Source organism: Rhipicephalus microplus, chromosome X (genome assembly GCF_043290135.1).
Source record: "Rhipicephalus microplus isolate Deutch F79 chromosome X, USDA_Rmic, whole genome shotgun sequence".
Classification (NCBI taxonomy): Eukaryota; Metazoa; Arthropoda; class Arachnida; order Ixodida; family Ixodidae; genus Rhipicephalus; species Rhipicephalus microplus.
The window spans coordinates 92,406,466-92,428,138 of record NC_134710.1 but is presented as its reverse complement, the minus strand read 5'-3'; the positions used below and the strand labels follow the sequence as shown (position 1 = coordinate 92,428,138).

At 44.8% G+C, this 21,673-nt stretch overlaps 1 protein-coding gene across 1 annotated transcript in view; it reads left to right on the top strand.

The window, feature by feature from the left end:
* Nucleotides 1–21,673, top strand: part of Nsun2 (tRNA (cytosine(34)-C(5))-methyltransferase Nsun2) — a 109,957-nt gene that overhangs the window by 7,388 nt on the left and 80,896 nt on the right. Inside the window, exons 4-7 of the mRNA XM_037427405.2 lie at nt 567–671; nt 6,045–6,150; nt 11,204–11,275; nt 20,791–21,012. Coding sequence (XP_037283302.1) covers nt 567–671; nt 6,045–6,150; nt 11,204–11,275; nt 20,791–21,012 — 505 coding nt within the window. The remainder of the gene's footprint in view (nt 1–566; nt 672–6,044; nt 6,151–11,203; nt 11,276–20,790; nt 21,013–21,673) is intronic.

The following is a 21,673-nucleotide window of genomic DNA, read 5'->3' as shown; positions in this document are numbered from 1 at the left end:
ATGCCTTTTTTTGGAGGGTTTGGTTGCAAGAATTCTTGCAGCATACACAACATGCTGACGCAAGGGGTGTGTCCTCTCACTGAACCGATTTGATCAGCATGTTCATCACAATGCTAAGCACTGCAGCCCTCTGAGATGCATGTGTCATTGTATGAGAATTTTGAGGTATCACAAGGTAGTCCCTTGCCTTTCTTTTCCGGATATATACTCACAATAAAGGACACAAACTCATGGCCATCAGTCACTTTCAATTTTATGGTATATCACCAAGGTTGTTACAGGAAAAAGTCAAGGTCATGCATGCTAGGTTAGGTACAAAAGGCAGGGTGATTGGCAAATGTTGGGAGAGTTTTGGCGGTGAGAAAGTCATAGAAGGGATTACAGTTGGTACAGTATAAGTACAGTTGCAAGGACCTAGAATATTGCTCAGAATCGTTCACGTACAAAAATTTCAATTTTGAAAGTGTTTCACCAAAACACGGAGCCCAAATGCAAGTTTGTATGTAGTGGTATGCACATTGCAGAGTTTGTGTTTCATGTTTCATATATTTGTAACTCTCTTTCAGGGAATCCAAATACTTGCTGAACATAATCAAAAGTCAGTACTTTGCAGGACTTTTAAATGTTGATGGAGATGAAGTAAAGGCTGGGAAGCCATCTAACTTGACGTGGTAAGTGTCATGTTAAAAACATTATTGTATTCATAAATAAAGCAGAATTGCTACTTGAATTGAATTTAGGTGTGTTGTCTTTGTTGATAATGATTGACATGCTAAGCTATGCATTTCCCTTTCAAGTTTGTATTCTATGTGCAAGCACATGGCATAAAGACGGAAAAGTTGAAGCAAATATTAAAGGTTACAGCATTTATTTATGTGAACAGCGTACTTATGCCTTTTATTTGTGTAGAAAATAATTACTGCTGATAGGTGAGCAATGCAATCGTTGTGTAAGTACATCTTAGGACAGCTAACTCAACAGTTGGAGCATCAGTAAAATCGGTCGCACTAGTTGCACTAGTCGCACCAGGGATGCCATTGAAGAGGAGAAAAAAAAAGTGTGTGTCTATATATATATATATATATATATATATATATATATATATATATATATATATAGACACACACTTCTGCCGTGCTCACGGCTGGTTATTTTTTCATCCACTTTTCTTTCTTCTTGTTTACATTCCATTGGTTCTAATAACTTCCCCTGTACATTCCTTGGCATTACTGTCTGTTATATCTCATATATATATATATATATATATATATATATATATATGTGTGTGTGTGAGATCTAACAGACAATAATGCGAAGGAAAGTATAGGGGAAGTTATTAGACCGAATTGTAATGTGAATGTGAGGAAAGAAAGTGGGTGAAAAGATAATTTGCCGTGGGCGCAGGAACGGAACCTGTGATCTTCGAATAACGCGTTCGATGCTCTACCACTGAGCCTACTCGGCGGCTATCCCCCCAGCCACTTTGTTGGGTATATGTGTGAATTTAAACACGAGAGTGTCAGTCAGTGCCACTAGTAGCCATGGTGGGAAGTGTGGCACACACTCTTTATGATCCTGTTTAGCGTCACGTAGCACGTGAACTTTTACGAGCTGGCAGCTGACCAATAGTCCCTCGTATACAACCTGAGGCACCAAGTCTGCGAGTACGAGACCCTCGTTAATGAATAAGGGAAAGAAGTGTATACTTAAGGGCTTGTTTTTCTGTTTTTACACAATATTATTGAGATCTAACAGACAATAATGTCAAGGAAAGAATAGGGAAAGTTATTAGATCGAATTGTAATGTGAATGTGAAGAAAGAAAGTGGGTGAAAAGATAACTTGCCGTGGGCAAAAACCGAACCTGCGACCTTCGAATAACGCGTTCGATTGGCTCGTTTTTGGACTCAATAAAGTAGCTGGGGGGATAGCCGCCGTGGTAGCTCAGTGGTAGAGCATGGAAGACGTTATTCGAAGGTCGCATATTCTTCACTATATAAAAATAGCTGTGCTATCTCCGTGCTCCCACCAACTCATTTTAGGCTGGGACTTTCTTTCCTCCACTTCCGCGGCTATTTGATGTGCACAACATGTCGTCCATATCACTGACACAGACTACTTGCTGAGCGACGAAACTTACGAGCCACTTCGACTCATCGCTGCTGTAGACATCGAGCTACCACCACACGAACAGCAATTAATCTCAGTTTTTTCCAACGACGTGGACTCTGGTAACATTTTGGGCACTCCGTTTCCCCGTTGCCTTAATGAAGGCATAGCTCTCGCATCAGGTGTGGCTCGCTTCAACAATGGATCAGCTTTCCTCGCTGCTACGAAAATCTCACCAGATAAATTTTTACTGCCGCGGGGCACTACTGTCTCCTCCGTTGCCGATCTTGAGCCTGTGTGCGTCGTGCCTCTTACCCCTGTCTCCTCTAAACGCCATTCTGCTGATCACACTGCTTCCTCGGCCTCTACAGCATCCATCAGCAGAGACTTGACAGACTCACAGAAGCAGCAGCTGCTGGATTTGTTGGAAAAGTATGCAAACTCTTTTGACGTCCATTTATCCACCCTGGGCCAGACTACTGCTACAGCACATCGTATTCAGACCGACGGAACATCCGTAGTGCACCGCCGCCCGTACCGCGTCTCTCTAGACTAACGAAAAATCATTGAAAACGTAAACGATATGCTGCAACGGGACATAATGCGGCTCTCAACCAGTCCTTGGTCATTTCGTATCGTTCTGGTGCATAAAAAAGATGGTTCAGTATGATTTTGCGTCGATTACCGGGCATACCCCATGCTACGCATCGACGGCGCCCTGGTTTCCTTACAAGGTGCTGAATTCTTTTCGAGCCTCGACTTGCGTTCCAGCTATTGGCGAATCCCCATGCACGAGATTGATAAAGAAAAAACTGCGCTTGCAACCCTGGACGGCCTACACAAATTCAATGTTATGCCGTTCGGTTCATGCAATGCGCCCGCGACTTTTGAGCGCAAGATTGACACCGTGCTGCATGGCCTGAAATAGAAGACTTGCCTATGTTACCTCGATAACATTGTTGTCTTTTCATCGACGTTTCCTCAACATATTCAATGCTTGGATGAGGTCCTGACTTGTCTTGCGGGAGCTGGTCTTCAAATTAACACCAAGAAGTGCCATTTCGCTAGCAGATCTATCAAGGTCCTTGGTCATGTCGTGAGCAAGGACGGAATTCGTCCAGACCCTGATAAAACTGCTGTGGTGCTTCACTTTTCTCACCCTGACAAACCGAAAGATTTGCGAAGTTTTCTTGGTCTCGCCTCTTACTTTCGGCAATTCATACGAAACTTTGTCTCCATAGCTGCACCACTCCATAAGCTACTTGCTTCCGGTATGCCCTTTGAGTGATCTCAGGAATGTGAATTGGCTTTCGACATCTTGAAGAGTGCCCTCACGACCGACCCTGTACTTTCCCATTTTCACGATGATGCACCGACCTTTCTGCACACAGACGCTAGCGGTCGTGGTTTAGGAGCCGTGCTCCTGTAAGGCGACAACGCTTCGAGAGAGCGAGTTGTTGCATACGCCAGCCGCGCCCGCTCCGCAGCCGCGAGGAACTACACGATCACCGAGCAGGAGTGCCTCGCCATCGTTTGGTCAGTGCAGAAATTTCGTCCCTATCAGCACGGCCGCCATTTCACCATTGTGACCGACCACCATGCTTTATGTTGGCTTTCGACACTCAAGAACTTGTCGGGACACCTTGGCCGCTGGATTCTATGCCTCCAAGAGTATGCTTTTGACATCCTATACAAGTGTGGCAGAGAGCATAGTGACGCCGAGTCTCTTTCTCGCTGCCCGCTATCAGTGGCTCTACTTGGCGTTTCCGCAATTACTTTGCACCTCACACCCTCGGAGTCCACGTCTACGGCGGATCCCCCTCTCGCCTCTGTAGACCAGCTACCTTCGGATTACCACCACGATTTTCCTTCTAGACAGCTGGCTGACCCATACTGTCGGCGTATTATATGGATGGATGGTAAAACTTTATTTTGTCAGAAAGTATCTGAGGATGATTCCGTGTTAGATGGCCATCAACCCAAGGTTGGCGGCGATCTGTGTGGCACACTCCACGACCCTTAACTGGGCCACTGGGTCTGAGCTGGTCAACTCGGCCTCCCAGTGCTCAAGAGAGGGATCACGCATAATATCCACAGGCGGCACTATGCTACATTCCCAAAGTATGTGATCATATGTTGCCACAGCCTGACACCATTTGCATTGCGGCTTAATCTCCTCCGGGCACATTTTGTTCAACACGTAAGGGTTGGGAAAAGATCGCGTCTGCAGTTTTCTTCAGACGCATTCCTGCGCCTTAGTCAACCGCTTGTGCGGGGGTGGATAAAACCTCCGCTGTAGTTTATAATGATTCGTTATGTCATGAAAGAACACCAGCCCATCTCTCGCGGACCTCCTCGGAACTGGCGGCTCATCTACCCGGCTGACGAAACCTCAAGCATTCAGGTGTATTATAGGCTACCTCACTGGCAGTTCCTGTCCACCTAATGCGAGGCTTTGTCGCCTACTCTCGCAATTTAAGCTGGACAAGTCGGTGCTGTACCGCAAAATTTACCATCCTGACGATCAGCGCTGGGTTCCCGTTCAACCCCGATCGCTTTAGTCCGAAGTCCTCGGAGCGCTTCATGACGATCCGACTGCTGGTCACCTTGGTTACCATAAAACCTATGATTGCCTTCGAAGTCGGTTTTATTGGCCAGGCATTACCACTAGCGTAGCTCGGTACGTCGGGTCCTGCACTACCTTCCAATGTAGGAAACTACCAAGATCTGAAGTCTTGGTTTGGAGGACCTTGATTAAGCCCGAGGAACCGGCAGCTGACAGCTACAATGAATGAACCAAGATGATGATCCTACGCGACAACGATGAGAATGCATGAGCAACGCATGACAATAATGATAATCTAAGATGAAGAGGATGGGTTTACTAAATTCCCACAATATATATATATGATAACTTGAAGGTGGAAGCCATGCGCTGTGGCTGTTTTACTGTGCACATTATATTGATGTCTAACTTGCACTAATTAACTCACCACTCAATGAATTCATGTTTATTATTCAGATATATACTAAGACAAAGCAATTACACAGCTCACATGCCTCTAGTCACAAAGCATGCAGTTTCTTTTTGTGGTTCATATCTTTATTTGTTCTAAATATACCTGCTTTTCTCTGTGTGACCCTTCTTACAGTTTCCTGATGTCTTACCCCTTCCCTATGCAGTGTAGTGAACGAAAAGTTTTCTTCTCATTAAACCTCCCTGTTTTCACGTGACCTTTCTCTCTCCTGCATGGCTTAATAAAGGTTGAATGCTGTGTCTATCGGCTACACGTGCAGGTGGGGACATACATCACCTCTACCAGGGCCACGGATATCTTTGCCTCAAAAACAGAGATTCCATGACTGCTGCTTTCACAACTTTTCGCATTCTCAAAACCCTTTAGTATGGCTTATATTGCTGTACAATTACTATTTATGACTGCACAGGCTTGCCTTAAAGCCGCTGAAGTAAAGTGTGATTCTTATGTGTTCTCTTTCATGGAGTGCATGTTCCCTTTCATAGAGGACAAGCCTCTGCACTTGCTGTCAAAAGAGATTTGCTTGAGGAGCTAAGAATTGGAGCAACTGTAAAAATTGCAAATAAGCTTGAATTAGGCCAAACTTCCTTTTTTTAATTATCATTATTGAAGTGAATGTGTGTTCTGAACAAGAAAAATGGAAGATTGGGGAAATTATGTAGCTCATCACTAAAGCCTTAACTTATGAGAACATCTCAGGAAAGAGAATATTAGTGCGATTTTTTACTTTGTTCCTAAAAGTTTGTGTGCATCAGCTGTACAGTTCCTCACACTGAGGATGTTGACTTGCTGAGGATGGGAATACGTATCCCTTCCACACGTAAGAAGTATAGTAGTTTGATTTTTGTCTAGTTGCACTGTGTGTTGTCATTTATTTGCTGTTGTATCTGTAAAATAGGTATCCGAATGAACTGGCATGGCAGCTTGATCTGTCTCGCATCATGATACGGAAATCTGAGGCTTATGCACGACTCCACAGTTTCCTGATATCAGAAACAGACACAGTAAGTAGAAACAATTTTAGTTCATTCTTGTGTTCATATGCACTTGCAGTTGTCATATAGACCTACTCCATGTATGTAAACAGGGGTAGGTGCTGTCAATATATTTAAGGTCCTTGTAGCGATGTCACAGCCCGTCGTTTGGCCCAGCCGTGCTGCCAGTCCAAGCTTGCTACCACCCTCTATGATCACGTGACAACTGGCGTGGCAGGTGCAAAAGCTGCCTCCAAGCACCGCTTGTCAGAGTGCCTTCCTTTTCTTCACATGCGGCAGCTGCAACAGAGAGAATAACAGTGGCTGAAAGGGGGGGACTCTGAAGTGAACATATGAGCCATGTTGACGTGTAGCTCTATCTCTGAGAACCACATCAAAATGTTAGGTATCTTCATGGTGTGAATGTGACTCATTTGTGAAATGTCATCACCATTCCGGCAGTCTAGGTTGCGCATGTGCGTTTTAATTTGTCAACTGATGCTAGAACGACCGACCCAGTTCAGCAATTTAGGAAGCACTTAAGTATAATATGCAAACTTGCGGAGTAAGAATACATAGTTACCATAATTCCTCATGTAATCCTCACCCTTTTCGTGGAAAACTGATGAAAAGTTGAGGGGTGCAAGAATTACACGGGAAAAATTTTCCGCAAAAATGTACAGAGCGAAAAAGAAAACGAAGTGGCCACGAATCTGTATCCTCACGCCAGCAACTAACTACAAGCTTTGAGAAGTAGTAATAAAGACTTACCTTAACAATAAAAACCACAAGTCCAACACAAGGCGAGATTTATTTGAGACACGAAAGGTGCTAGCAAATAGAGAAATATTGTATGCAAAGCTTGCGGGTGTAAGGTTAGCACTCATCACTAAACAGGAGTGCGCAAAAGGTTATCGTACGATGTCAACTTTGGTCTAATGTTCATCTAACACAGAATCGTCAGCAGTTGCCTTTTGACGAAATAAAATTTTTTTATTTGTCCCAGTCTTAGGCACACGGAAGGCCATATGCATCTTGGTGGCTTTCAGCTGCTCGTGCTGCCTGGCCAGTACTGAACTCAAAACTCATCAACTCCAAAGTGCCTACCCGCGGCCCTGTTGCCGTTATTTAGTGTATGATCAATCATTTTCAACATTGAAGCAGCTGTGTAACTTCCGTATCACCCCATAGCGTAATAACAGTACGGACACAAGGTGTACCAACATTAATACGGCGCAATGTGCGCTTGCCACTTTGGCTTGGCAGATTGGGACTTGTGCGTTGATAAGATGTACGATGCTTAAGAGATGGCACCAGCTGTCGTGCATGATCATTATCAGTGGTTGAAAGGGGCAGGCAACATCACTGCTGCATTTTTCAGGGGTGGGATAATTACTCTTGGAAAGAAAAAAACATTTCATTTTTGCTGGGCAATTAGGGGGGGGGGAGGGTGTCGGTACGAGAATTATGCAAGCAGATACAGTACGAACCGTCACAGTCAATCCTTTCATATAACAAATGTGCCGGAGAAGTTACTCATGCAAATGATTAGGTTGATCTTATTCATGCAAACAACCGCGGGTGCTCGTGCTCGTGGCTCCTGCGGCATTAAACAAATAGTTTTGTGCGTCGCCGCAAGGTTCGCTGCGTTCACGTCTGCCAAACTCCTCTCCTAAGGTGACATTATCGCAGCGTGTGCTTGCGCTGGCGCTGGCTCCAAGTTTCTCCTCCCGCCTTTCTTGCTCCGTGATCTGGGATAAGTTTGCGATAATGCTTCAACTACTTGCTGTGAATAATGTGGCTACGTACCTGTCTGAGAGATGCTTCACATCTCTCTTCATGTACTCAATTCGAAACCCCGAATAGCATACTGCTTTTAAACAGACTCTCCGAGTATCTTGGGTGCTGTTTTTCTGTGAATTCCAACAGAAGTGAAAACCTCATGAAGTGCATCACAGCCTGAACAGCTCTGCCCGATACACTTGTCAGGTGTGTCATCGCAGCCGCATACATTCATTAAAAGCATAGTCAAAGTCGTCCTTTCGTTTGCTGCCGCTTTAATGAAATGCAGAAAGAAACAGCTGCTCCATGACTGAGTGACACATTTAGTTCACACGAGCATAACCAAATTCTGTTGATGTGTCCAAGACTTTTGCAGTTATATCAACAATGGAAACCATGAGAAATTTTATGACAATGCTATCCACAATCATAACGTGTTTTGAGGTAAACCTACTATGCCTCCACACAAGGCTTATTCCAAAAAATGCGATGCGGCACATTACGATGACAAAAGCTGGCCAAAGCTAATTGTTTTTGTTGGGTAAGCTGCTCCAAAACATAACCGATGAACCAGTATCGAATACAAGTTTTCGATCGTGTCTCACAGCTGTGGCTGCCCCGCCGCGGTGGTCTAGTGGCTAAGGTACTCGGCTGCTGACCCGCAGGTCGTGGGATCAAATCCCGGCTGTGGCGGCTGCATTTCCGATAGAGGCAGAAATGTTGTAGGCCCGTGTACTCAGATTTGGGTGCACGTTAAAGAACCCCAGGTGGTCGAAATTTCCGGAGCCCTCCACTACGGTGTCTCTCATAATCATATGGTGGTTTTGGGACGTTAAACCCCACAAATCAATCAATCAATCAATCACAGCTGTGGGTAATTTCTTGCGGCGGTCTTTGTAAATGGAAAACTGAAAAAAAAGAAAAAAATAATAGCATGAAAAAACTTATGCCGTTTTCCTTGTGCCTTCCAGCACAAATCACTGTGACTGCTTGTCGGTACACCGTTTTTTTCTTTCTTGCACGATGACAAACAGCGCACGCACCAGAAAAAATGCAGCAGCAACTGTGGTAGGCACGGCAGCTTTTGCCTACTGTCTAAAGACAGTACCATCACATTTTCATGACGTATGTCCTGTGAAATTTGTCTATGTACTACGTGGCCACGTCTACCATATTACTCACGGAATGAGTGCACTTTCATGATGAACTCACCACTGACTGCACTCATAAAAATTTTTATTTTGTTTTTCTCCTGCGTAATAAGAACACCCCCCACTTTGATCCTCTTAAGTTTAACAACTGCACTGGCTTTCCACTGCACTGGCTTAAGTTTAACGGCTGCACTGCAGCTTTCCCACTTCTCTCGCTAGTGTCATGGTAACAGAAGCAAGAGCCACACGATGCCTCCCCACCCTAGCAATCTTTTCAATTAATTAATGAGATAAGTACTTTATTATTCTTATTTGTTGTTATTATGCCAACCCACTTCGGCCGCTTCCCTACGGCTTCAATGCAAGCTTTGCGATAAGAGCACAATACGTACAAAGCTGCGAGCCATCTGTTTATCCCCCCTAAAGGTATGAGATATGGCACTTTTCCTGCCCGATCTACGCAGCCCCTCCTTCTGGCTCCTATCTTCATGATTTTTTACACTGCAGAGAAGGGCAGCTCATTTCACCTCTGCTTCAGCAGTTTTCAGCAGCAGCGGGCGACACTTTCACTCACACGTAGAACATATGACATGCCGAGCGACATTATTAATTTCAACATTATCTGGAACATGACGGCGAAGGCGAAAATATGCCTGGGTTGTCCATATAATTGCTATTGCCATAAAAGCTGGTTTGCAAATATTGTATGTGTATGTTTACTGCAAAAAGAAAGCTGTCTGAAGCTTTTTTTTTTGCGCTGTTGTATATTCTGCTCCTCTTAAGAAGTTTTCATAACATTTACCTCACGTAATAAATACACACACGCATGGGCACACGCATATGCACCAACTGTACATAGTGTTTAGGGATAAAAAAAACCTCTTTGTTACTTGAGTAAATACAGGATTGATGTAGATGAAACGTAAGTTTTATATAGTTTTTTTAATAAATACTTCATTAATTGCCCTAAAATGCTTCGGAGGAAGGCAGCGCGTTGTCCTTTTTGACTACAAAGTGATTTTTGCATGAAGACACCAGGCTACTGGATTACAGTTTTTACAGCAGTATAATCGCAGAGGGTTCAACTCGGTAAGGTATTTGTGACAGTATAAACATTCACTAAAAAATCTAGGGCAGGAAGGGGAGGGGGGGGGGGGGGCAGTGTTACCTTTACTGCTTTTACCATGGTTTTCCTGTGAAGGTACTCGTACTTTACTTTGTTGCTTGTTTGAAAAAGCCAAGTTTTGGACCAAAAGGCAAAGCTTAAGTAGGAATTGCACTGTATTAAATGACTGTATAAAGTAGGTCTCATAGTTTCGTATAAACAGGCATGAGGTCATGCAAACAAGCAAGCATGAGATCTCATTCAGGGTCTGCAAGGACTTGATGTCATAATGCTAGTGTGGTGAACTGCTCAGGCAGAGGAGAGTGAATGCTTCACTTTGTGCTTTAATGCATCTTGTTAAAATTCATCTAACATAACATAGCGAGTGTTGGAGTTGACATGGTTAGTCAACTCTAACTCACGGTTAGTGTTAGCCCTTGCACCTGCCGCAGATAACCTGCAAGATATGGTGTGCCAAGAGCTAGCACAGCAATCGTGACCGGTATAGCTAGAAAAAAGTATATAGAAGGGCACCTTCCCATTGCTGTGTGTTCCTCTCTTCTCACATTCTGTTCTTACGGATGCAAGATGGCACGCATCAAGCTGCGACCATCCTTCCTGGCTTATCCTCGCACTCATAGCGTAGTGCACTTGGGGCATGATAGGATCTTATTGCACTTGTAGTTCACATTAATCTTGCAGTCACATTGAAAATTCACTTGTGGGGTTTCTCCATAATTGCAATTGCAATTATAGAGAAAACTGCTGATGTCTTAGGAGCCAATATTTTAGTAATGAAAATCTTAGGTCAAAACTAATGTTCAGCTTAATTTATGTTTAATGACATGCTAAACCAAAAAAATAAAATAAATTTTTATGCTTGCATGTGTGAGACAAAATATTCTTGTCAACAAACATTCTTTTTCAGTTTTTTCTTTTAACTAAGAAAAATAATATATTATCTTTAGCATAGCCAGCTGTACAGCTTTGTTATAGTGTGTGTTAAGCGTTTCTGGGATTCAATGGAAATTTTTTTTTCCATCAGGGCAACATTACTCGACAAGAAGCAGTAAGCATGATTCCACCTCTTCTACTTGACATCCAGCCTCACCACAAGGTTCGTCCTTTTGTCGTCATCTAATGTTGCATAGTGATTGTTGTGTTGAGCTGCTGTGCATGGTGCCATGGCATCGTTGCACAGTGTTACAAAATATGTAAGCGAAGCTTCCCTCTCTTGCATTTTAAGTCCAAGCGTCATTGTCAATGTGCTTGAGTACTGTTTCTCATTTTCATATAATTCTATTTCAGCAGTTCTTGAAAAGCTTTCATATAATAGTTATTATTTGAAAAGCTTTTGCAAATTTTCCAGGCTAGCGAGTCGGGTAATTTGTTGCATTGATAGTATCGGCAGAACAAACTATGGGAGAATAATGGTTGGTTATATACAAAAGTTTGTTGCATGCATAAACTGTTGTAAAGGTCGCAGACTGTATGAAAGCTGTATGAACTGTAGAAGCATATATGAAGCGTGGATGTGTGCATTCTACACATGTAAGTTGGCCTTGTGTAGGGTTAGTAATAGGAAGCTGATCAATACTTCATATTACTTGTATTATCAGTTGCATAACTACTTCTCCAGCCAGGGAAGCTTGTAGCACCGTATTTATTCGTGTAATGAACCCCTTTTTTTTCTCGAAAAAATCGGAGCAAAGTTGGGGGCGCATTTATTATGTGGGCAAATTTTGTGAAAACTTTTTCGAGATGAGCAAAAAATGCAGTAATGAAAAAAAAAGTTCAGTTGCTTATCCTTTCGCAATTGACATACGTGTATGCTGTTTGGAAACAGCTTCTTTGTTGCGTTTCTCTCATCTTCGGTGGTTGTAGGCAGTCTCTTCTGCGAGCTGTCCCTGCACTGCCCGCGCACTCCATAAAGGTGTTTTGCAACTTTCTTTTCTCGCATTCGTTTAACCACAGCAGTTGTATCTGTTGTGATCTCGAAGGGCACCCAGAAGCGTGGGCCATGACGAACTTTGCCAGCTTCGGTCGGCAACCTCACACAAGGACCATGATGACAATGTTGAAATTGCTGCAAGCTACCACCGAAGCATCAAAACAAACTGCCGATTGGCCTAGTGTGCGACCCATGGCGAGGCTGCGAACCATGCTTTTATGACGTCAGTTCGAGGATTCACGCATTTTCGAAGCGCTGCGCTATAGAGAAACCACCGTCGTGGTAAAACTCGGCAAAAAAGCAGTTCAGTTGGTTACCTTGGCTACCGACACGGTTCTAATATGGGTGTCCGCTTGTAACGCTCATTTTAAAAGCTCAGCGCTTTGTTCATGAAACTGCAGCCTCTTGTCTCTGTGGAGAATGCTGCGCAATGGTGGAGTACTACTCTGTGCATCTATATGACCACCCACCCGTGAAAAGGGTGTTAGCTTTCACAACTATCCTAAAGACTCGAAGCTGAAAAAGACATGAATGGTCAAACTCAGAGGGGGAAAGCGCCCCACGTCTTCATCGACCACGTACGGCAAGCACTTTCCTGACAGTAACTTTTGCTATACCCGCCCTACACTCCACTTTTCGATAAGCTTTCAACCGTGTTTCAGCGCCTCGCCAGTACTTCAATCATTCATTGCGTGCAGGCTACAAGCGTAGGCGACTTACACCAGGTGAGGTGCCATTCCAAAACCTACCGCGAAGGCCTGTAGACAAGGAGCCGACAACTTAGATTCAGAATTGCCTCGGGCTAGCGTGCCTTGTGAAAGCAGCTGAGTGGTGCAGGACATCCGTCACGACAGCTTTATTTCGTTGGGGCTCGTATGCATGTGACCGCTGTATTAACTGTAGAAGCATATATGAAGTGTGGATATATATATATATATATATATATATATATATATATATATATATATATATACGAACCATAACAAGCGCAACTGCTTACCATAAATTCATACGCGGAACCTGCTGTCGCTGTTTAGTGCACATTCACTAAAGGTTGTCAGGTAATCTTTGTGGCCCTGTGCGCAGTATATACAACCAGCAATAACTATTTGTTATATTCTGATACCCAAGCGACGGCCCTATGGGATATTAATATAAACTAATGATGTCGCTCTCATTGAAAAAACATTATTGGGACAAACTGCAATCATTTGCATCGGCCAGGGGGTGCATTAAGGCAAACTTGCCCCCTTTCCGAGTCACACCAGCACCTACCACTCAACTCCTCTTACTATGACACAACACAGGCTTGCGTCCTGCTGACACCCATAACTGCAATTCAAGTACGATTATCTCGAATTTGGTAATTTGATGCTGCTTTGAATTTCTAGTAGATGCCATGAACAGGCAGTCTATTGACTGTCGAAGCAGCGATTTAGACGGCTGCTCTGCAGTAATTATCTCATGTGTTGTTTGCAAATGCCGGAGCCACAGAAATCAGCGATTGTCACACATATCCTCATGTTCACTGTCACTAGCGTTGCACTGCAGAAAATATAGCCTAAGGAAAAGAGCAGGCATGCCCTTCTCTTTAGGATTGTTGTGAAAGCCAGCGTCCTTTTCACGGGCGGACGAAGCACGCTGAGGCACAAAGCAGTACTTCACCATTCCGCAGCACTCAATCACCACGGGGACGTTGTGGGGCGGGTTCACAAGCCCACGTGTTTGCGAGAGCAGAGCCATGACTGTGATTGACGGCATTGACGGCACCACTACGTTTCACTAGCTGTATCGACATGGTTGTAGATGCTGGAGAAAGGCACGCTTATTGAAATTTCGACACACCTGAATTAATTAGTATCGCACGGCAGAAACTGCAGATGACGAGCGAGAGCACTCACACTTAGTTTCACTTTCTTGCCAGCAATGCAGTCGGCAGCATCGGCATGCTCATCAGCCATCTCGGAGGTTTTTTGGCCCTGTCATTTTGGCTGCTACTATAACAGGGTTCGTACAGGTCCTTGAAATCCTTGAAAACCCTTGAATTTGAAAAATGCATTTTCAAGGCCCTTGAAAGCCCTGGAAGTTTTTGCCATCCTTGAAGATCCTTAAATGTCATGAGCAGTGCACTCTCATATCTACATCGCGGCCTCCTAAATGTGGTACATCGGTGTGTGGCTCTGTCAAACTCCCTATATCTGAAGCAGTAATGCGGCATGGGTGCACATGATCTCATTTTGCAGAAGTGCATGTGAAAAAAAAGTTAGTTTCTGATGAGGGTGAAGCAGTGAATGTGACAAGAAATTAGAATGTCACGGGAAGAAGGGCAAGCAACCCCATACATGCAACGCGCGCCACTCAAGTACGAAGGACGCACGAAAAGAAAGCGCACAGGACAAGTGCTGATGAATGACTGTCATAGCTCGACGCTGGAAGCGCGCTGCTTAAACAAACCAAGAACGCTGCTAGAAAAGAACACACATGTATCCACAGAATGAGCATAAATCAACCACCGTCACAGTTGTTACTTTTTGGTTGTTCAGCAACGTGCTGCGAGTGTCAACTGTGCACAAGCCGACACTTTAGATGGGGTGGTGCCATCAAATTTCAAGGCTATCGCAAGCACCGTGTGGGTTTAAGAATATATTTTGTCACTTCCCAAGTGTACCTAAATTCTCATTCTCCTAATCAAGGCCCATCGCGAGCACGTCCAACACTGACGTAGCTCTACAGGAAGGGCAACAAAAGTTCTGGTGATGTCACACCAGATCTGTAGTCAGCTGAGTGACCTCCGGACTTCCGCCCCGTACATACCGGCAAAGCATCGCAACTGCTGCACGTAGTGGCGCGAGTTTGTTTTTCAGGTGTTTGTGTGGCACATGTGTGCAAGAGCTGACAATACCGGCATGATGCGTGCAAAGCTTTGTAATCGCGTGACTAAGTCAGCTACACTGCTGTGTACCTGCACAACTCGGTCCCCACAAACATGAACTGAAAATTATCCATATCAAAAAGGTGACAAATTATATAGCGAGAATAAATGAATCTTGGTGCGTCTATTGTGCTTATTGAAGCTATAATTAAAGCTGGCAGCAAGGAGCGCGCAAGCCACAATTATTGTGGCACGACCCTTTTAAGGCCTGACTACACATGTGCATTTAGGCCCATCAGCACGTAACTTTCCGGCATGACATCGTGCCCTCTCCCTATGGAGAGGGTGCGAGAAGTTATAAAGACTACGCTCTTTTTTTTTTTTTAATCGCGATATCCATATATTGTAAGTGCAATAAAATTGTTCATTTTTGAAAATTTTAGAGTGAAAAATTCTAACTTAGCATGCCTCTTTGAGTCCTTGAAAAACTTGCAACAGGTCTTGGAAAGTCCTTGAATATCCTTAAATTTTCGCTTTGGAAACCTGTACGAACCCTGTACAGTCGAGCCCGCTTATAACGAACTTGAGCGTGACGTGCCATCTGTTCGCTGTATCCCGAAGTTCGTAGTAAATGAAACACAGCTATTAAAGAATTCCGAGTGAAAACGCAAACTTTTTTGCCCCAAAAAGTCCGTGATGCACGTGTTTCAAAGAGCAGAAGCGATAAGGGCGGTCTCGAGTTCATTTAAAACGGCAGGGTGCTCGTTCGCAGAGGTACGTGGCATAAGCTGCATGAGGCACTGGCTCCAATGTTTCGTCGTTCTCGCAATCTGATTCCTCCTAATCGCTCTCGCCACCAGTGATGCCAATTTAGCGGATTCCCCGCTAAGTCTGGCGAATTTTATTTTATATTGACGGGGAAAAAATCTGTCTAGCGGCTAGCGGATTTTCTGACGGGCCATTTTTGTACACAGCGGGTTCCTGGTGGATACCTCATGCAGTGGACCGATTCAAAATCGCCCTGCAAGAAACCATTTCCGTGTTCTCTAAAATGCGGAAATTGTTTAACTTCAGAGGCTCCTGTTCACTTGCTCCGCCTATCTCAGACAAACAAATCCGTGAGGTTTCAAAGCGGCGATCGCTTTCTAAGAAATAAATAACGGATGAGCTGCGATGCACCAATCTGTGGACTCTGCGCGTCCTCTGGTGTGAAGTTCACTCCTAAGGACGCCTGCAGCGAAAACTCGTTCGTTGAGCTGGCCGGATTTGCCATGTCGATGCTCGTGTTGCCGCATTCAAATGCCGAAGTAGAGAGGACATTTATTCAGCTTAACATAGTAAAATTCAAGCTGGGGAACAAGCTGAAGCCGGAAACAACAAATGCCATCCTCGTCGTAAGAGCGGGATTGAAGCGACACCAGAAAAGTTGTTTTGATTACGAACTTCCCGCGGCAGTTGTTAGTGCAATCGGGACATCTACAACGTATGTGCAATCAAGTCACCTGTCTGGTCCCTCAACAAGTACCAGCGGTCCTGTAGAGATGGTGCCAGACGACAACAGCGGCGACAAAGACCTCGATGTGTTTTTCGTTGACCTGTGAGTTGTTTTTTTTTTTTTCATCAGTGCGAACATAATTAACGTTTAGTCTCATCTGTGATGAGGTTCACCAATGACGATCACCGCAGCACTGAAGCCTCAAGTGTTCTAGTTAGACTCCTTGAAAGACTATTTTATATGTTATTTCAGCTCTCGTAGTTTTGGGGAGCTTTTAGGAATGATAAAGGTATTTATCATACGAAATTGCAGTGTTTTTGAATAAAATAGGCCCTAGTGGGAAATTTAGCGGATATGCTTTAGAATCTAGCGGGATCTGGCGGATTTCTCATTGCTTTTTAGCGGATGTCTGACGCTCAGCGATGGCAACACTGCTCGCCACGTACTTCATTCACAATGCCCCAATCCGTGCACGGTTTCGCAGTGTCGGCCTCATCGTCGGCCGTAATTAAACCACTGCAACATATGTCCCACTCGCTCTCCCAGGTCGGAGTCGACGATACGCTGCCACAAATCGCCGTCGCAGTTCGGAAACTTCAGGCTCGGCATTGGGCCCGATGTCGAGAAAGTCGGCCTCGCGAAAACAGTTTCACGCGCATGTAGCCGTCACTGCCGCCCACAAAATATTCACCATCTCCACGCTCAGCTGAATACCGGGATGCCCGAAGCGGCAAGTTGGCTGCCAGGTGGTCAATAGCTATGAGCAAGCGCTCCGCAACGTGTCACCTAACGCGCGGATTACGCTCAAGCCAATCGGTCACACTTTTGCTGTTTTGTTGAGCGGCAGGAAAAAGCAGGCTAATCCTCCCGTCGGCCACCATGACCACACACGCACACCAAGAGCGAGCAAGACGTGCAAACGCGACACATATGCCAGAACGCGTGGAACAACTCTGGGCCCGTTTCCAGTCAGAAAACGAAACTAATTCGAGCCAGCGTGGCAGGCATCGCGGAGTGGTGGAGACGGGTGAAGGGGTTGTGATCAAGAGAGGAAGCATACTTGCGAGAAAAGGGCAAGGAGTTGCGATAAAGAGGGGGGAGGATGCGGCAGGAGGGCGTCCTTGAAAACCAAAACACACGGGAAGGAGGCACGTTGAATAGCTTGCTTGAAAGGTCCGCGAAACTCGCGCGTAGAAAAAATTGGAAAGAGTGCCTACGCGCACAGAAGTCAAAGCATGGCCGCCCGGATTGGTGCATGCGGCGGTGTTCGAAGAATCGGCGGCCGTGGTAAAAAATCGTTTTGTTTCGTCGGCGGGTTTGCGTGGCCTCACGAACTTCGATATTTCGTGATTCTCCGCGCAAATTAACAGCCGATTTCGCGCTTCCGCACGCCTGGGAAGGCACGCTGAGCCGAGGGCAAAGTGAGCGAGAACAAGTCCTAAACACGAAAGAATCGCAAATTATCAGAGTTGGTGGGGTAGCTACGCGCGTGCACTAGACACCGAATATCGGATACAGTCGGTGGCCGACGATGTTGGTAAATGGTCTGGTCACTCTAGGCCGGCGGCGCCAACGACAGTTCCAGCGATCAAAAGCAGGGTAGATGGCCAACTGGTCTTCGAAAGATCGGTGGCAATGTGAAAACACGAGCCTCGTCTGGCAATTCGGGGTGCTCAGAGTATCAGGGGGGGGGGGGGGGGGGGGACAAAAAACGGAGGGGTGCGTAACAAAAAGCAGTCGGGGCATGGAAGAAGGAAACAGCTTTGCTTCCTCCATGGGTTTGGGAGAGCGGCAACTAGAGGGTCGCGGAGGCAGGGTCGGCGTTTAACAATAAGAATGTTTCGGCACTTCGCCGATGCCTGATCAGTGGTCGAAATCGGTTTCCCGGGAAGTCGGCAGATCGCTGACTCCGTTCGCTGTAATCGATCAGTGGCGCTCGGAGACGTTCGTTGTAAGTGCGATTTTGTGCCATTGAATGAACCAATGTATATTTTGACGGTCACGTGGATATTGTTCATTTTAAGCGAAAGTTCATTTTAAGTGGGGCCGTTATATGTGGGCTTGACTGTATAACAAACTCATAACTACACTCGAAAACATTTGTCGTGAGTGTTAGTTGACGCTCGCGAGGCCGTTCGTTTGACGAAGTTGTTGCCAGAAGCAGACGATAGGCGCACAGGAGCAGCGGCTGCTGCAGCGCAGTTGAGAGCGAAGTTCACAAACTGACACCACACGCAACAGGGCACCACTCCGAGATCTCGAGGCCAATAGCAAGAATAACAACAAAATACAGCTGCGGTCTCTCTGTTCACATGAGAAGTTACTGTAGAATAGGTGGCCTTAAAGTAAGGGTGGATAACAAGCATGAAAAGCAAAATCAACTGAAGTGAGAATTGGAGGTGCTACCATGTTGCGGAAATTGTCATGATCTTTTCTGGGCGACTAACCATTTCTTCTGTATTTTCCAGAAACCTGCAACGCAATGGCGACAAATGGCCTTCACAAGTGCCATGACGACAGCACGTGCTGTCGTCATTGCTAGAAAATTACGTGCATGTGGCTGAGCCTTAAAGTTTCGTATTTGCAGGAAGCGACTGTCGGTTGGCACTGGCAGTTTCGTGACCTTCGCTCGCTGAGTGCTTATCAGCTGCGACTCTATACTCGCACTGTTCGTGAACCCCGCCATGGCGCACATATGATAAATAAGACAGGGAACGTTTCGTGCGTACATAGATAGAAGAACAATATGGCGCGCCCAGCAGGCGAAAGGGGGGAGGGAGCGAGCCGAGGTGGCCAAAGGGGGTCAGCATAATAATAAAAAAACGAAAGAGATCCAATGAGCAAGGAGGCGTCAGGTGCCGATTAGCGGGACTGCAGCAGACGAATCTAGGAGGTGCATTTATTATGCAGGAGAAAAAAAATTCAGATTTTAATGACTGAATTTGGGGGTGTGTTTATTATACGAGTGCATTCATTACGCTAGTAAATCTGTTATGGGCATGCCCCAGGGGCGTAATCAGAAATTTTTTTTGTACTACTGTGTCTTTTATGTCTTTTTTCTTAGGGGGAGGGCAGTTCTGATGCATTTCTTGTGTGTTTGTATGTGTGTTTATATGGTTGATCATGTGTATATAATACACACTAAATTCTAAATCTTCGATGGAGGGGTGTTGATCCCCCACACCACCCCTATGGTACGCCACTGGTGTGCCCCCATGCCACACTATGGTACAGCCACAATGTTAACTATTACCAGAAATCAGAAAGGGACTCTATAACTTGAACAGTTTACCAGACCTGTGGGCTTTGTTCTGTGCTGCTCCTTTATTTTCTCTAGTGCATACTAGCAGTATTGGGTTGTGGCAGGCTACGAAGAAGGTTAAAGTTTTCTGCTAGATGCAGTTTGAGAACAGACCAAGTTATTTACATGTTACAACTGAGAGCTAGCATTTTAAAAGCAAAGCATATCTCAGCATATCTTAGTTATACCCGGTCTAGCCTTGATAGATTTGCCCGCACTTTTTAAAAGCTGGTAAGTGGAACTTCGATTATACGTCACTCAGTTTCGTGACGAACCGCATTTTACGACAAAGTGGTTTGTCCCCGGCAAAATCCCAATAGAAATGATATATTAAAAACCTTGATTATACGACGCAGTTTTACACCGACCTCATGTCTTACGACGACTTTCAGATTCGCCCCGAAAAAAAAAAAACTTCACTTAAATCAAATGTCGACCAAATATTCACGAATGCAAAATATGAACTTGCGTTCCCCTAGGTTGAAGATTACAGGATGTCTTCTTAGAATGAAAAATTTTTTCTCCTGGAAGTTCATGTGCTTCTATATATGCCTCGATCGTGTGCATACTTATTTAGTGTTCTTACCTAGTCAAGCTATATCCACACAGAGTAGCTTCATCTAGAGGCAAAAGATTGCAAATTTGGCGAGTTAGAAGGTATATGCTTGATGAGTTTTCTGGAAGAAAAATATTAAGAAGGGAAAAACAGACTGCTTTTTTTATGCTTCCTATTCTTTTATTCATCTTCCTCTGGGCTGATCATCACAAATTATTGCTTCATTCCTGGACACTGTTTTGTCCGGGGGATCAAACCTTGTCAATCCAAAATTTACCCAGGCCTTACACTCTTTCAGGTGTCTTAGTCTAATTATGCTCTGTATATCATTATTCTTCTATGTGGCTCATGTTTATGCAAGCCCATCGTAGTGGAAGCATTTAACTTCACAGCCATGGTCTTTGGCCCAATGGTCTTCCACTTGTTGAAAAGGAGTAAGAATCGGTTCATTGTGCAGGTTTTGGACATGTGTGCTGCTCCTGGCTCCAAAACAGCTCAGGTGATGGAGATGCTGCATGGGCACGTGAACACAATTCCTGAAGGAGTTGTGGTGGCCAATGATGTGGATAACAAGCGCTGTTACATGCTCGTACATCAAGCTAAGCGGCTCCACTCCACCTGCTGCCTTGTTACTAACCATGATGCAGCCGCCATGCCGAACATGTATCTTTCTAAAGAGGTGAGTTATTGCGTGATATTGCATGTAGTTCTTTAGTCATTTTAATTCCTGAAACTTTGAACCTGAAATTTGTTTGCCGAAATTAGCTTTTGTCCGATAATTGAAACATGTGCCTGCGCTATTGGTGATTTCTCCGTGGCCTGTCGGCTCACCGGTGTGGAAATAATTGGGGGATTGCTTAGTAGACTCTTGTTCAAACTGTAAAGTGAACTTTCTGACGCAGGAGTTTGCCAAACAAAGGCTAATGTAGTTATTTCCGCAATCACTGTACACGAGCACACTTAGCTCATTTTGTGTCGTGACATGGAAAATGTAGATATGTTTCGCAAGATAAAATCATGTGCAAGGAGCAAGCTCTAGCCTCGTAGCTGGCACTGCGTCTTTATTGGAATCATAAGTGGTGCCATTAACCCTTTGCAGTCCAAAACCTTTGCTGACCCTCTGTTCGTTCTGGTCTGAGACTAAACAAAACAAAGTTCAAGTAAATAAGATCACATACTCTTTTAGAGACGGCGCATAATGAAGTGAAAAAATACATGTGATTCAACCATAAAAGAGCTTGTCGAGCAGCCCCCGACTACGAACCGCTGCAGCCATGTAGCACTGTCAGAAGGGACCAGACAACAGACCTCAAAGCGTAAAATCTACAGTAGGCAAATGT